Consider the following 17,203-nt stretch of genomic DNA (forward strand, 5'->3'; position numbering starts at 1 on the left):
TGCACATAATGCTAATTTACATAAATGTGTTTTAAGCTAATGGCCAGGTACAGTTTTTGCCTTTTTGATTAGCAAAGAGAAATAGAATTAGTCTAAGGTCAGAACATAGCTGAACTATTTGAACAGGATTATTAAATAAAGATGACAGATGAGTCTGGTGTGCATGCATTCGTGCTTCTTCTCTATTCAAATTTTGTTTAAATCAATGCCCCTTGATTCCCAGTCAGTATTTTCAGTTGGTTTCATCTTACTGGTATAAAACATAGGAAATCATTGTCACCATTTTCCTTTTCCTGATTCAGAGCCTGTTCATCTAATAATCCTTACCTTTCTATATGTACATGCATACAAACTATAATCTTTATTTAAATATTGTTACTGGGGGAAAAATTAATCTTGTATCTAAAACTGTGCAAGCAGTGTCTTAAGCATGTTTCGTGGGACAGGCAATGCAGTTTTGTCATGTGCTTTTAATATCCTGCACTTAGCTTGAAAATAAAAGAAGCAAAAAGCCACAGACTTCCTTAGAAACATGATCTGCAATTTGTTAAAAACAATTCTAATGTAGATATTTTTTCCTTCTAGGTTTTACCAAGAGACAGTACATCTAACACTTAAATTGGATCATCTCTTGTTCATCAGCTTGAAAATCATAACAGCCCCCGAAACTGACATTTGATCTGAAAGAAAAAGCTGTGACAAATGGACAATATGTCTATTACTAACACGCCAACAAGTAATGATGCTTGTCTGAGCATTGTTCACAGCTTGATGTGCCATCGACAAGGTGGAGAGAGTGAAACTTTTGCAAAACGTGCAATCGAAAGTTTAGTTAAGAAGTTAAAGGAGAAAAAAGATGAATTGGATTCTTTGATTACAGCCATAACCACAAATGGAGCTCATCCTAGTAAGTGTGTTACAATACAGAGAACGCTGGATGGGAGGCTTCAGGTTAGTACAAGTGAAAATCAGATGTTTTCCTCCTAGTGAAGCTGGAGTAGAAGTGAGTGATGCAGGATCCTAGAGTGTTGAGGAAGAGAAGCTCTTCTCTTGCATCCCCCATTGCCTCTATTTGTAGGCACGTTTTGTGACTGGAGCTCTGTACTGCTGCAGTAGTTGATTTTTCTTTTTTTTTCAGAAGGAGTTGGATCAGCTTTTCTAAACAAGTGTGTGTGTGTGGCAGTAAAAAGCAGGGTCAGGTAACAAATTTGGCTGTTTACCCTGGTATTTTCACTACAAGCTTCTGTTAGCTCTGTGTTAGTCACTAATGTGAAGAAAGACTTATGATCCCTTGCTAAGGTACTCCAAGGAGTTTGCACTGAGGATTTGTTAGTCTTATATTGTCCGTACTCAGTACCTGTATAGCTTGGGGTGTGATTTTCTTATTCAAGGACAGATGTCATGTTTGCTGGCTAGCTTTGTCTACCCTAGAAGCAATTTTTTTCCCCACTGTAATGAATTGGCATTCTTCTACTTGTAAATTCCTTACAGTATAGCTTAGTGCCTCGTTCTTCCTCTTCTGGGGCAAAGCTCCATCATCCATGATGGGGAAGATGACCATACATACTACATTAAGCACAGATTCTGCTTCTGCCATTTTGTATCCAGTATTTTTTTCTTAAGAATCATAGTGTTGACTTAACTGTAGCAAAACAATAATAGAAATGTATTTCTGTTGAGTACACAACTTGGGTAAACTGTACGCCACTTGCTTTTTATTTTTTTGGTTGGTTGGTTTTGGGTTTTTTTCATAATTTGGTGATAGAGAGAGGTTGTGGTGGTGTTTGTTCTCTTCCAGCTTTGCTCCTCATTAAATAAAGGGAAATGTCTTGCTACTTTCCCAATCAACTTTTGTATCTAACTTTTTAGGTGGCTGGTCGCAAGGGATTCCCTCATGTGATTTATGCTCGTCTTTGGAGGTGGCCTGATCTTCATAAAAATGAACTCAAGCATGTTAAATATTGTCAGTATGCTTTTGATTTAAAATGTGACAGTGTCTGTGTAAATCCTTACCATTATGAGCGTGTAGTATCGCCTGGCATCGGTAAGTAGGCTCTTGATTTAAAATGGAATAGTGGGAATGAAATGTAAAATGTTTTCCTTTTGAGTGTAGAAAATACAGGCCTAAATTAGAAAGATTAACTTTTAATGATCTAATTATAAATTGCTCTCATATGCTCTTGTTCATCATCTTAATGGAATTATTCTTTTACCTTTATTCCAAATTTGAAAGAACAGTTTGTGGCTTTTGTTTAAGCCTTTCTGTTGGCTTTGCATACAGTCCTTACAGTTGCTGTGTATTCTAGGAATAAAAGTATTGGGACTTGTGATGCAGGGGGTATAATATGTAATCTGTAGTGCTTATCTGTAAAGGCTTATAAACTTAATGTTCAAATGTTGTTGAAGTTGTGTGTATATAATCCTCCATACCTCCTTTTCTTTTTCTTCTTTTTAAAGATCTCTCAGGACTGACACTACAGAGTTCTGGTAAGTAGTTCTGTTTACTACTGCATTTCTGTAGGCACAAACTGTATTAAACTCTTCAGTATGTACACAGTTTATTCCTGTGTATCTCCTTAGGAGGGAGGGTAGAGAGCAGATGGAAATGCATTTGTGTCTCTGGTTTTGGAAAACTGGCTAAGTAGCATATGAGAGGCAAGTATTGATAAATTCTGAAACTGAGGTTTCAGCTCAGCTTTGTAGGTATGTTTTGTTTTCATTGCCAGCAACTTATTAACCCATACAAAAAAAGAAAAACAAAAACCCCATTGCTGAATACTGCTAAGGGAAAAAAATCTAAACACCTAAGTGTGCATCTGTATAATATACTAATTAATTGAATTGGGAGTAATAGATGCTTATGATTTAATAAGTTGTTTAACAAGAAAATAGTAGAAATTCTGTCATTAATATGCAGTTGAATGAAGCAGTCTAATATTCTTGCTCTCCCTGAAATTTGAGAGAAATTGGACATTAAATGTCCAATGAACCTTATTAAAACATCTGAAGTTGTGCAGCTGTTAACTGCTTTATTTCAAAGCTGATTATTTTTTTTTTCCCTTCCAGAAGAAATTCATAGAGAAGGAAACTTGGGTAGTCCAATGTTTTTAGTGCATTGTTAGAAGTATTCAAGCAAAAATGACTTAAAAAACCCCAAACAACCCGACAAACTATTAACTTCACAAGCTTTAACTTGTGTGCTCATCTACACTAATTTGCATCATTACGTGTCTCTTCTGAAAAATGATTCTTTTCTACAGAATCTAAACTTACTAGCCAGCAGTTAAATAATAATTTTTTCCTTGTCGTGCCACTGTTTTTGCAGTAGAAAACAAAAGATTACTGTCAGATTTCAAATACATTTAAGACTGCTTCAAAACTGAGCATGGGAGCTAATGTAGTGTAAGAATTTTACTTGAACGTGCTCAATAGGATATATAGAAATAAATTCTTGTAGTGGTGATGACGGCAGTGTCCTTGCACTATATGTGGAATATTCTGAATTAGTGGCTACGTTGTTAAATATAGAGTAGTGTTATATTGTCTTTGAATATGAATTTAATATTTCTAGTCAATTTGGATGGGAGTTGCTTAAAATTACTTAAGGGATGCATGAAGTTTTTTATGTGCTGTGTTCATAAATTAAATGTTTCATAGGAGCTTTATGTATGTTATTATATACTAGGAATTGATTTGTTAGCTACTACATTAACATCTATTTAGGTGCTTGACAAAGAGCATGTTTTTCTCTTATTAACCATGTCTAGTCACACAATGATGGGCTAGAAAACAAAATGTTATTGGAATCTACTACTGTGGGGCTAAACTGCTTGTTTGATAGCAGTAAGCGAAATAAACTATTTGCTTTTCCATCTAATTATGCTTCAAAATTTCCTGCTGCTGACTTGCAGTGTTTATTTGTAATTTAGAGGAGTACTTTAGCAATGTTTATATGGGTTAAATCTTCCCCTTCCCCCAGTAGTTTTAATAGCATTGTTATTGCTCAAAAGTAGTAATGCAATTTGTAGTTAAATCCTGAAAATATATTTGCTTTGCATGTTAAACTGTTTGCTTCTTCACAGCTCCATCAAGCATGTTGGTGAAAGATGAATATGTTCATGACTATGAGGGTCAGCCATCATTGTCTTCTACTGAGGGCCATTCAGTCCAAACCATCCAGCATCCACCAAGTAACAGGGCATCTACGGAGCCTTATAGCACCTCAGCCATGTTAGCGCCTTCTGAGGCTAGCACTACCAGCACCACTAATTTTCCCAACATTCCTGTGGCTTCAACAAGTAAGATCATTGAGATTATATGAAATACTAAACCGTGAAAATGTGAAAGCTCAAAGATAAGCACTGATTTTTGCCAAAGTAGATTTTGTATTGCAACTGTGCTGCTGCCATGCTACGCTGGTGAAGTGTGTGGCGATATGATCTAGATAGTGTTAATGTAAGGTTTTAACTTGATGTGTAATTTGAGTAACTTTTCCTGGTGACCCAGTCTTTTTTCAATGAGACTAATACTACATGAGTGTTACAAGTCTATTTTGGATATGCCAAAGGTTTAGTGATACAGTATTAAAACAGTTGATCACTGATGACACATTGTAGCTATTATTTGAATAATTGCTGTAGGAATGGAAGAATTTTATTATTTTATTACAACAGTAAGCAGGACAACAAAGAAATATACTGTAAGGTATTGAGAGGTTTTTGAACAATTCTTTAGTGTTCCACAGCTGACAAAATGAGTCTTCATTTTAACTTGATTATTTTTATAATGGCCTGCTGTACTACCAAAACGACAGCCCTAATTTAATATTTCGATGAGTCTGTTGTAGTATTGCGTTGAAGTTTTTCTTTTCTGTCTGTATTTGGTACAAGTGAAAAAGTCTGGTTTACCAACATCAAACCTCACAATTCACTCCAGCAGGACAGTAAAACAGTTATGTATGCAGTGTCCTGCAGCCCTAACATAGGGAAAACATGAAGTTTGGAGAGGTTTCACATACTCTTTGTCACTTTAATATCAAAGATGTACAAATATAATGAATTTCATGTTCTCAGATTTGAATTATGGTGACATGGTGTTTTGATAACGTTCTTTAATTTTAGCTGACAACTTTTTTGCTAAAACTAATGATGTTTTTGCCAAGCTGAGATACGTCTGTATTTGTCTCCAGCAGAGAAAAAAAGGATAGGCAGTTGAATTGTTAATGCACAACAGTTTATAGTCAATAACTTTTTTCTAATCAGTGATGTAATTGTTGGAGCCAAGTGGGCAAGAAAAAAAGCTCAGTTTTAGTTCAAGTTTTCAATGTATTTAATTCTGCTAGCCACACTAGTTTGAGAGTGCAAGTGTACCTGTGAAACTGCTGATCAGTTTAGTGTTAACAGCTGAGCTGAAGCCTTTTAAAATCAAGTTCTGTTAACATGTTCTGAAATATCTATAGTTTCATTTTAAAGCTTAGACTGTTCTTGAAATATTTCTTTGGGAGAAAAAAAAACAACAGCAACTTTCTCAGGGAGGAGTCCAGTGATGTATGCAGCTCTATTCAAGCACTATTTTAAAAAATAAAATGCCATTCAGTATGTAAATTTAAGCAAGTATCCTCCTTAGGAACAGTAGTTATAACATGCTGAAAACAAGCAACTTATTGGACTTTCTGTTGGCCTGTTTGAATTCATATCACATCTACTCTAGCTATGTTATTCAATAAAACCTGTGAGATCTCATCTTTCCTTTCAAACTGGAAACCAAGATGTGAACAAAACGAAGATGCAGTTGATAAACAGAGTTCTCTGCATACTTCTACTCCTAAAATATGAAGGGAGTTAGAGTCAAAATTAGCTCATGCAGAACATCTTACTTCAAGTTTCCCAAGACACTCTGGTGGGTGGGGAAATAAAATACTGAAACCAAACTTGCAGCAGCTGTGTAGTGCAGTGCCCTTAGTTGGGTGTATTTTCCTACCCACTAGTGCTGAGGTCTTCTGAATTAAAATTTTGAAACGTTCATGAATAGGTAGTGTGTTCTTTTACCAGGTCAACCTACCAGTATATTGACAGGTAGCCATAGTGATGGACTCTTACAGATTGCTTCAGGGCCTCAGCCAGGAATTCAGCAGAATGGGTTTACAGCTCAGCCAGCTACTTACCATCACAGTGAGTATATATATACTTGCACTCTTCTTAGTTTTCTAAAACCAGTTTTCAAATGTTCAGGAGAAATAGAGGAATAGAAGTGAGATGCGGAAAAAAAACCCTTAAAAACCAACCCCTCCTTCCTTTTTCTAGATAGTACTACAACTTGGACTGGAAGTCGAACAGCAGCCTACACACCTACGATACCTCACCACCAGAATGGCCATCTTCAGCATCATCCACCTATGCATCCTGGACATTACTGTAAGCTGTGCAGATTTTCAAATCACTTTGTTTTCAGTCTTTGTTGAATGGTGGAGGCTCGTTTGTGATTTTTCTTTACCCTCAGATCCTTTCATTTTTATTATAAAACTGCCATCACTGTGTTTAGTGTATTTTGACAGGTAAATGTAAGAGCTTGATGAACTTTCCTCTGTTAAAGCAGCAGAAATTAGAAATTCAGATAGCTATAGTGATACTATCTATATTGTAGATGTCTCACAATGCCTAACTAAACTAGCATTTCTTTTCTAAACCTCTGTTTTTAAAGCTTTTTGATCTTATAGTAAGTATTTCCTTTGCAGAAAAGGAAGTTGATTCAGAATGTGTTGTTTGGATGTTTTTCTTTCAAAACTTGGAAGTTTCTGGCTATTTTTCTTTTCTAGAAATGTTGAAGTCATGTCTTAATGACATAACAGTCTACATTAAGCTTTGGAAGATGTGTGTCCATGTACACTAGCCAGTTTAAGAGAACTTTGTGAAAGCTTGTGCAGTGAAGTACTTGTCAATAAAGTGGTCTTGCCACAGCCTGATTCATAAGTACATTTGGTGCGCAAACTTGAAAATCTTTTTCACCTATGAAATAGGACCACAACCTCTTGTTTTAAGGTACAGGAGATGGGAAGAAAAAAAAAAAAGTGATCAGACTTCTAGTGTGTCTAGCGCAATATATGCATTATAAGAATATAGTGCAAAAGACCCCACCTACATAAAAGCTATTCTAAATTTTGTGGCAAAAAGCTAGAACAGTTCTTTATTTCCTAATATAGTATTTAACTAGATCACATGTTTGCAGCAGTCATTATTAGTGGAGGGGATAATATAGTGTTAATGTTAGAATGACTTTTCAGCTTATCTTTATCAAGAAAATTATGATTTACATAAGGTAATTTTCATTATTTTGTTCTGTTAGGATCCCACTTCATTTATCATCTTATTTGTCAGAAATACCAGAATGTAAGAACTTTAGTGGTGCTGTAGATACTCTGTATAGTTTCTCAGTGCATGTATCTTTCCATAATTAATATTTGTAACTGGCTGGTGATACCACATAGAGCTTTTCTTGGCTGCTGCCATTTTTCACTTCAGAGTTGCACGTTTTGACATCTTTTTGCAAAAGCTACTGCTTACTTATAATACTATGTTTAAGTCTTTTCTTGTTTTCTGCTTCCTGTAACGGACCTAGTTAGTTTATAAAAGTGGAGAGAATAAACTGACAAATACCAAGACCATATTCAGTGTTTTGTTTTTTTTTTTTAGAAAATGAGTTCTCTAGGGCCTTTTTCCATCTTCAGGGCTTGTTTCTTATGGTCAAGTCCACAGCATGCTGGACAGCTTGTTCTGTGATGAAACTAATGAAGTGTGGTTTCTGACAGATTTATGTGCCTCTATACAATGATTCTCTCCTTGCCCAACTTGGCAGCAGATGTGAAGCCTAAGTCCTATTTCTGTTACATCTCTATGCTACATTTTGTTTCTCCTCTCTCCTGGAGCCGAGTCTGGTTTGAGCAGTGTGCACCCTCTCTTCCAGGGATCCTAATGGAGCTCTTAGCTCTACTCAGCTTCTGAATTTTTAGGTAACCTCCAAGAGTGTAATTCTTTTGTGGGCATCTTTCTCCCCTGTCAGATTTGGCCAATTGATTCAGAAATTACTAGGATTTATAACATCTGGCATTCTCACAAGTCTTTTTTCATAGGGAAATAATTTAAGCAGGAAAATTTTATTTTACCTCATGTAAAACAAATTGCATGTTTTCTTTTAAAGGGCCAGTTCACAATGAACTTGCATTCCAACCTCCTATATCAAATCATCCTGGTGAGTAAAATCTACCATGTTATGCTAATATTGTGGAAGCTAATAACTTTGTTTTGAGTCTGAATTTTTTTTTGAGTGCTCTGGGATTTGAGAGATATATTCAAAAGGGGAGGAAAGAAGGATTAGAACCATTTTGTGAGAAGTCCTCTTTTGAATTTAGACATCTCTCTCGGAATAGAGACATAGACTGCAAATTGAATGTAATTTAGATGTCCAAGTCAAAAATTGCAATCCTCAAACTCACACTGAGCTGGTACCTACCCTGGAGGTGTCTGAACTCTAAATGTCCTTAATCCTAAACTTTGCAAGGTGCCTGAGGTTGTACTTTTTGCCTGCTTAGAAACGTCATGGAGTTTAGGTCATGCCAAAGCCTTCTTGGATCCATGATCTAGAAGTCAATCATCACAGCCAGGTGCCTTGAAAGATGGGTATTGCCCTCCCTAGTATTTTGGTGCTGAAGTTCCTCTTTGGACCTTTGCATACAAGCTTATTCTTTCCAGGAGTCTTCGTTAATGGCAGCAGTTCATGGAAACAAAGAGGTCTTGCAGTCCAAGTTAGCTCCATTGTAGGTGCAAGGTGGTATTCTTTTTTTTAATAACAGTAAAGCTGTTGCCTGCACAGGGAGAGCTACATAGTTGAAAAGCCTAAAAGTTTAACTCGTTTATTCATTGGCCAGTGACTAAATCAATATCAGAAATAAAACTATTGATAATTGTTGGCTGAACTTTAATGTAGCTAAATTGTATTTCATCTTATTTAGTATGTCTTTTTCACCGTATTGATTCCCTTATTTATTTCACTCTGTTCAGTACTCAGACATGAGTATTTATTTTAAGATAAAAGAATAATTAAAGGAATTCTGGATAAAAAAACTGGCTGGATGGCCAAGCCCAGAGAGTTGTGGTGAATGGAGTCAAATCAAGTTGGTGGCCTGTCACAAGTGGTGTCCCCCAGGGCTCAGTGTTGAGGCCGGTCTTGTTTGATATCTTTATCAGTGATCTTGATAAGGGGGTTGAGTGCTCCCTCAGTAAGTTTACAGATGACACCAAATTGGGCGGGAATGTTGATCTGCTCAGGGGTAGGAAGACTCTGCAGAAGGACCTGGACAGGCTGGATCGATGGGCCCCAGGTAAATTGTATGAGGTTTAAGAAGGCCAAGTGCCAAGTCCTGCACTTGGGTCACAGCAACCCCATGCAATGCTGCAGGCTTGGGGACGAATAGCTGGAAAGCTGCCTGGCAGAAAAGGACCTGGGGGTGTTGGTTGACAGGCAGCTGAACGCAAGCCAGCAGTGTGCCCAGGTGGCCAAGAAGGCCAGTAGCGTCTTGGCTTGTATCAGAAACGGTGTGGCCAGCAGGATCGGGGAAGTGATTGTGCCCCTGTACTCTGCACTGATGAGGCTGCACCTCGAATCCTGTGTTCAGTTTTGGGCCTCTCACTATAAGAAAGACATTGAGGTGCTGGAGCCTGTGCAAAGAAGGGCAATGAAGCTGGTGAAGGGGCTGGAACACAAGTCTTATGAGGAGCAGCTGAGGGAACTGGGGTTGTTTGGCATGGAGAAGAGGAGGCTGAGGGGAGATCTTATCACTGTCTAAACTACCTGAAATAGGTTGCAGAGAGGTGGGTGTTGGTTTCTTCTCCCAAGCAACAAGTGATAAGACAAGAGGAAATGGCCTCAATTTGCACCAGGGGAGGTTTAGATTGGACATTAGGAAATATTTCTTTACTGAGAGGGTGGTGAAGCACTCGAACAGGCTGCCCAGGGAAGCAGTGGTGTCACCATCCCTGGAGGCATTAAAAAACTGTGTAGATGTGACACTTCTGGACATGGTTTAGTAGACATGGTGGTGTTGGGCTGACAATTGGAGTGGATGATCTTAGAGATCTTTTCCAACCTTAATGATTCTATGAATTCAGGCACCTTGGTTTATTCTGTTCTAAGAAAAACAGAACAAGAGTTTCTTAAGATAAGTAGGTGTGCTGTTGGGTGCTGCAGTTTGTAATGAATAAGTATCACATACAACACTGGGACATCTCTTTTTCCTGTTGGCTTATCAGGCTGCTGGTTTTAGGTCCTATCACATTAGCTCTCCTGCTTCTCCTATTTTGACTGTAGTACTGATTTTCTTTGTCCTGCTCAACGAGCTGCTTAAGTGCCAGCTGTGTAACCCTTTTGTGGAAATGGGCCTTTACAGTCAGCAAAGGTGTTAAATTTCTGAAATCCCAAGTAACTTAAGCTTATGGCAACTTCAGGGTTTAATGTGTCTAAAGAGAGAAACTCTAACACTGAAAGCATACACAATAAACCGTGCAGAAGCTTCAACAAACCAGTTGCTCTCAGGTAGCACACAGACAGCAGATACATATATACAAAATCACTTTATATGCTTTGTCAGGTTTCTTCACTTGAGTGTTTGGGTTTCAGTAGCATCTTGTAGGGAGTCAAGATTTCATTTCCTCGCATGGAAGCCTCTTCCAGGTACCATCTTTCCTTTATAGCCAGTTTTTCTTTTTAAAATAGTATGAGTTAAAAGGTACCTCTTTGCTATTAAAACATGCTTTTTTTGTTCTGCTCCCTTGCTTAATACTTCCTTGTTTTATCCCATACCTGACTTTTTTGTGTTCAGACAAGATTAGTATGTGATCTTTGATGTTTTTGCCCCCATTACCCTGCTTTCCAAATCCAGTTTGCTTTGCAGGGAGGATAGAGAAAACTAACTGCACCTAGGAGGTAGTTACTCTCATATCTTAAGCCAGATTGTTTGAGACTTTGTTTCTGTCAGCCTATCCATGAATAGGCATATATTTATTACTTCTTTATGCTAAAGGAGGACAAAATCAAGCTGTAGTCATAAGGTGCAGGAATGCAGATGGTTTACAAAAGCTAACTGGAATTATAAACTGTACAAAGACTTGTAAAATCTTAATTACATGTAGATTTTAACTACTACCCTAGCATTGATGTGGGCTCAAATAAAAATGATAAGCCCATGTTTGTTGTAGTATGTAGTATTTTTCTGAATGACAAATGCAGTTGCAGAAGGCATAACTGATTGTCTGGAATGGGTTTATAGACATGATTTTTATTTTTTTTTTCTGTGCCTTCAAGTCAGTTAATTGTATTTATTCTTTAGCTCCAGAATATTGGTGTTCAATCGCATATTTTGAAATGGATGTGCAAGTTGGGGAAACGTTTAAGGTCCCTTCAAGCTGTCCAATTGTTACTGTTGATGGATATGTGGATCCTTCTGGAGGAGACCGTTTTTGCCTGGGCCAGCTTTCCAACGTGCATAGAACAGAAGCCATTGAGAGAGCAAGGTATTCTGCATATCCCAACAGCTCCAGCTGTCTGTTGTATTTGGTAATATTTTGGTTTGCCTTCACTGTGTGCCTCCCTTTTGAAATTACAAGTATGGTATGTTTCTTTTAACTGAATTAACTATAGTAGAGTATATCTTTCTAGGCCGCTACTGTAATACGAGGTCCAACACAAAAAAAGTGAGACTGTGCCTGTGACTCTTCTTATTGAACAAATTGGGAACTACGATCACCTTCAAAATAGTTCCCTTCTGAGTTGACACACAGCTGCACACGATGCTGCCAATGTTCAAAGCAAATCCACAGATGATTTTCTGAAAGCCTGTTGAGGATCTTAATTTTTGCTTTCACATCTTCTTCCGACAAAAAATGAGTTCCTTTGAGCCCCAACTTGATCTTTTGGTAGAGGTAGAAATCGCAGGGAGCCAGGTCTGGCGAATAGGGTGGGTGCTCAAGCACAGCGATGTTGTTATTGACTAAAAACAGCTTCACAGACAAAGCGTTGCGGGCTGGCGTGTTGTCTTGATATTAACTCGCTGTTCACTCATGCACACCAACGTTTTCCAACCAAGGGTAAGAAAACATCTGTGTTTGAACACGCATCAACTTGTACTGAGTGAAGCGATTGAGTTGAGCCTTGTCTCACTGTGACAGGTTAGAATATCACAGAATCACAGAATCACAGAATCACAAGGTTGGAAAGGACCCATTGGATCATCAAGTCCAACCGTTCCTAACACTCCCTAAACCATGTCCCTAAGTACTTCATCCACCCGTTCCTTAAACACCTCCAGGGAAGGCGACTCGACCACCTCCCTGGGCAGCCTGTTCCAGTACCCAATGACTCTTACTGTGAAGAATTTTTTTCTGATATCCAACCTGAACCTCCCCTGACGGAGCTTCAGGCCATTCCCTCTAGTCCTGTCCCCTGTCACTTGGGAGAAGAGGCCAGCTCCCTCCTCTCCACAATCTCCTTTCAGGTAGTTGTAGAGAGTAATAAGGTCTCCCCTCAGCCTCCTCTTCTCCAGGCTAAACAACCCCAGCTCACTCAGCCGCTCCTCATAAGACTTGTTCTCCAGCCCCCTCACCAGCTTTGTTGCTCTTCTCTGGACACGCTCCAGAGCCTCAACATCCTTCTTGTGGTGAGGGGCCCAGAACTGAACACAGTACTCGAGATGCGGTCTCACCAGTGCTGAGTACAGAGGGAGAATAACCTCCCTGGACCTGCTGGTGACCCCATTTCTGATACAAGCCAAGATGCCATTGGCCTTCTTGGCCACCTGGGCACACTGCTGGCTCATGTTCAGTCGGCTGTCAACCAGCACCCCCAGGTCCTTCTCTTCTGTGCAGCTCTCCAGCCATTCTTCCCCCAGTCTGTAGCGCTGCATAGGGTTGTTGTGCCCCAAGTGCAGGACCCGGCATTTGGCCTTGTTAAACCTCATGCCATTGGTCTCGGCCCAGCAGTCCAGCCTGTTCAGATCCCTTTGCAGAGCCTCCCTACCCTCCAGCAGGTCGACACTTCCTCCCAGCTTAGTGTCATCTGCAAACTTGCTAAGGGTGCACTCGATGCCTTCATCCAGGTCATTGATAAAGACATTGAACAGAGCTGGACCCAGTACTGAGCCCTGAGGAACTCCACTTGTGACTGGCCTCCAGCTGGAGTTAACTCCATTGACCACCACTCTCTGGGCCCGGCCATCCAACCAGTTTTCACTAAAAAAGAGATGGTATAACCATCTCTTTGTCTCTTCCCTCCCACCCTTGGTTCCTGAGCTATAGGGTTAGTCTCGGGTTTTTTGTGTTGGACCTCATACATTCAAAATGTGATCTGTGTGACAAAGACCTTCAGTGCTTTGCAGAAGCATGTTGCTTTTCATTGCTTTCAGAAGTTGTGCCTTCAAGGTTAAAATTAGCAACTCATGCTGTTATGTATGAAAGTGGAGTATTAGCTCTCCACACCAGAGCAATGTGGGAAAAACTAATAGCTCGATAGAAAGCTAGTCGGATTCATTCTCACCATGTATGTGCAAGGCTTTGATCTGGAAGCATAGAGAACTGAAGCTATCTTTCAACTTCTTTTTCTTTTTTGAAAGAAAAAGGAATAAAATGTTTCCATGTCTTAAAAAATGTTTTGTTATGACAGTCAAAATGCTAGATTGCTGTAAAGTGATCCAAATAAACGTACAGTTCTGCATTAAAATGTACCTGAGTGACTTTATGTAGTATAATACTTGTGGAATTTTACACTTCTGAGCAGAACTGAATGCATTTGGTATCCTAGCTCTGTATTGTCAGTGAGTGTGGTAGTTGCTACTCAAATATCATTGCTTCTACATTGCGTTTCCCATAGATCTTTACATGGTATTACAGATGGTTTACAGATTTTGTGTAACTATATACTAATTTACATCTATGATAACAACTACAATTTCAAGTTCTTGTATGAGTGGAGTGTAAATTAATGTGTCACAGATGACTGAGAGCTGGATAATTGTTTGTGGTTTATTTAATAAAGGTCTGATGTATAGTATGTTTACACAGGTGCATTGGAACCGTTTTTCTTTTTAAGGTTGCACATAGGTAAAGGAGTGCAGTTGGAGTGCAAAGGAGAAGGTGATGTATGGGTTAGATGCCTCAGTGACCATGCGGTCTTCGTTCAGAGTTACTACCTGGATAGAGAAGCAGGGCGTGCACCAGGGGATGCTGTTCACAAGATTTACCCAAGTGCATATATAAAGGTTAGTTTGATGTTCCTAGATGAAAATCGTGGTGGAAACAGCATACATTTGGTTCTTGTAAATGTTGGGGAATCTATGATACACTGAAATAAATGTAACCTTGCTTTTGATTATCCTTTAAAAAAACCTAAAACTTTCCATTTGACAAGTCACTTAAGATTATTTTTTAAAATTACTCTCAACTGAAAGTATCATCGAGATACTACAAAAGTAACCAATTTTGTGTTTTGTCACAAAAAATCTTGATAGCAATTTTTTGTATTTTTAGCCTTACACTATTAAATTAACTGCTACTAAAATTTTTAGCATAGGTTATTTGTTTCTTTACATTCTCTACAAAGCAAGACAAGTTGGGAAAGTATGTATAAGTGCAGTAGAAGTGTAAAGTGTGTGTTAAAGTGTTATGAACATGATGTGATCCAGAGGTCACATAAAGTTGCATTATTTTCAGGAGATTCTTACTTGGACATGCCTCTGCCAGATTTGAAACTTCATTTAGGACAAGTCACACTTGTAAAAAATCATTCTTGAATTAGAGATAAACTACTTGAAGTTTGGAGCCTGATCACAAAGATACAAAATGCCACCAACCTAAAATGTAGCTGCTGAAACTTCAGGCCTATCAATTATTGATATTTGTTTTAAATAAACTAGTACATTTCAGTAAAGTGGTGGGAAAAAAAAAAAAAAGTCTGACAGAGTTAAGCAGGATTTGTTGGCTTCCATTTTTATTTATATACCCATTTTCTGGAAATCTTGGGATTTAACTAAAAAGTTAGGATTTTATCAGCTTGTAGTATCCTTCAGACTTTGATCCTGCTATGGGTTCCGCACAGGATACTGCTTTAGCCTGCTCAGCTCAGCTGGATTCTGATATTGCCAGTAGTGGTAATGTCATATGAGAAGAATCTCTAAGAATCGGCTTTAATGGATTATTTCTGTTAGAAATTAAACTAGGGAGAGAAGGTTTCCTTTTATGCAAATGTGTGGTGAGACTGCAGAAGTTGCTTTGGGAGAACAGAGAGGTCCAGATTATTGGGGATGGGAGTTGAGGATGTTTTTCCTTCATAGATTTTGATAAGTCTACATAGTTTGATTTTTTTTTTTTTTTAAAGGTGTTTGATTTACGTCAATGTCATCGTCAGATGCAACAGCAGGCTGCCACTGCCCAAGCTGCTGCTGCTGCTCAAGCTGCAGCTGTAGCCGGAAACATCCCTGGACCAGGATCAGTAGGTGGAATAGCCCCAGCGATTAGTAAGTACATCAACTGCATGGTCTCCTTTTTTTTTTCCTTACCTGAAGACAAATAACACAGCATCCCCCCACCCATCTACCCACTGCCTCTGCAACAGGAAAATAAACTTGGAATAATGAGGTAGCCAGATTGGGTGAGGTAGGGCTGGAGTGCCATCATAGTAAGTCCTTGTTGATTCACTTTGTACCTGCTCCACCTACCAGTTTTCACCCTGTAGTCTTCAGGGGACATTGGATTTGCACTACAATAGAAAATGTTTGTATATAAAGTCAAATAGCATAACCTTATTACTTTAAACAGAGATACTTTTGGCTTCTTAGACCCAGACTTGAAAAATTATCTTTGAAATCTAAGCTCATAAAATCATAAAACAATGGAGATTACCAAGCAATGAAGTCCTCGACTAGGTTTAGGGAAACTTAATTAAGACTCTTGAGAAGAGGAAGAAGAGAGTGTGAGGGTGACTTTGTCTTATTTTTCTTTTCTTTTGCGGGGGAGTGGTGGTGGTGGTGTTTTTTTCATTTGTTTTTGTTTGTTTGTTTGTTTGTTTCTTTTAAAGTTATTCTGGGCTAGAGCTTTCTTAGTTGCTAAATTCTAGATCCATGAAATTATACCCAAGTACTTCTAAAAGTGCAAGTGCTTACGTGTCTCAGGCTGCTTTATGTGCCATGATGTTTTCTGGCTTCTTTGTATCGCCACATGGCTATCCTATAAATTGCTGAAGGCATTTGAGGGGATGTATTTGATTTCTGTCTTAGCCATACTTGTGATTTGAAGTTTGCCAGCTGTAATCATATATTTATTTTATTAGATGCAAGTAGTGTAATTTGTTAACCCAGCTTCCTGCAGGTGGTCAGTCTTGAGTTCTTATGCTGAAAACGCAGCATTTGGCAAACCTCAAGAATAAGTATTTTTTTTACCATATTTCCTAAATAAAGTTTACATGCATTGTATCACGTGAGATGTAAGGTTTCATCACGTCTGCTTTATTATAAGGAGTTTTATATTTCAACACCCTTTTGAGATTGCAGAATGATGAAAATAAATTCAATTTGAAGAAATGCAAAATAATTACTGCTTTCGTTATAGCAGAGATCTAGGAATATAGATTGGCTTTGGCTGTGGTGAGAGGGAATTGTACGTGAAGAAAGAACCAAGCAAACAGGAATGGCTAAACAAACATGATAACAGCATTTCTGTGAGCACCTACTTGAAATCTCCTGTTTAGGTTTGTCAGCTGCTGCAGGAATTGGTGTAGATGACCTTCGTCGCTTATGCATACTCAGGATGAGTTTTGTAAAAGGTTGGGGACCAGATTACCCAAGACAGAGCATCAAAGAGACACCATGCTGGATTGAAATTCATTTACACCGTGCCCTCCAGCTTCTAGATGAAGTACTTCATACCATGCCCATTGCAGACCCACAACCTTTAGACTGAGATACCTCTGCTGCACTGTTGTGGGCCATTATATTGTGAGGATGATGGATTGTAAAACACAATTCTGTTTATAACCTGAAAATATATTTTACTTTTGTTCTACTTAATCTTCTAAAACCAGGTTTTAAAAATGTTTGCCACCTTGCTCTTAGCAGAAAGAAACTGAACATGCAGAATTTGGATTTCAGTTATTTTCAGAACTTAATTGT

The 17,203-nt window shown here is 38.5% G+C and overlaps 1 protein-coding gene across 1 annotated transcript; it reads left to right on the forward strand.

Annotated features, from left to right (window-relative positions):
* The first annotated feature begins 702 nt into the window (after nt 1-702).
* Nucleotides 703-16,994, forward strand: LOC128850261 (mothers against decapentaplegic homolog 4-like). The gene is made up of 11 exons (XM_054053267.1): nt 703-951; nt 1,870-2,044; nt 2,458-2,487; nt 4,083-4,298; nt 6,051-6,170; nt 6,303-6,413; nt 8,194-8,244; nt 11,378-11,561; nt 14,131-14,299; nt 15,415-15,553; nt 16,783-16,994. Exons 1-11 carry the CDS (start codon nt 703-705, stop codon nt 16,992-16,994), a joined length of 1,656 nt encoding a protein of 551 aa, XP_053909242.1.
* Nucleotides 16,995-17,203: the final 209 nt, after the last annotated feature.

Source organism: Cuculus canorus, chromosome W (genome assembly GCF_017976375.1).
Source record: "Cuculus canorus isolate bCucCan1 chromosome W, bCucCan1.pri, whole genome shotgun sequence".
NCBI lineage: Eukaryota > Metazoa > Chordata > Aves > Cuculiformes > Cuculidae > Cuculus > Cuculus canorus.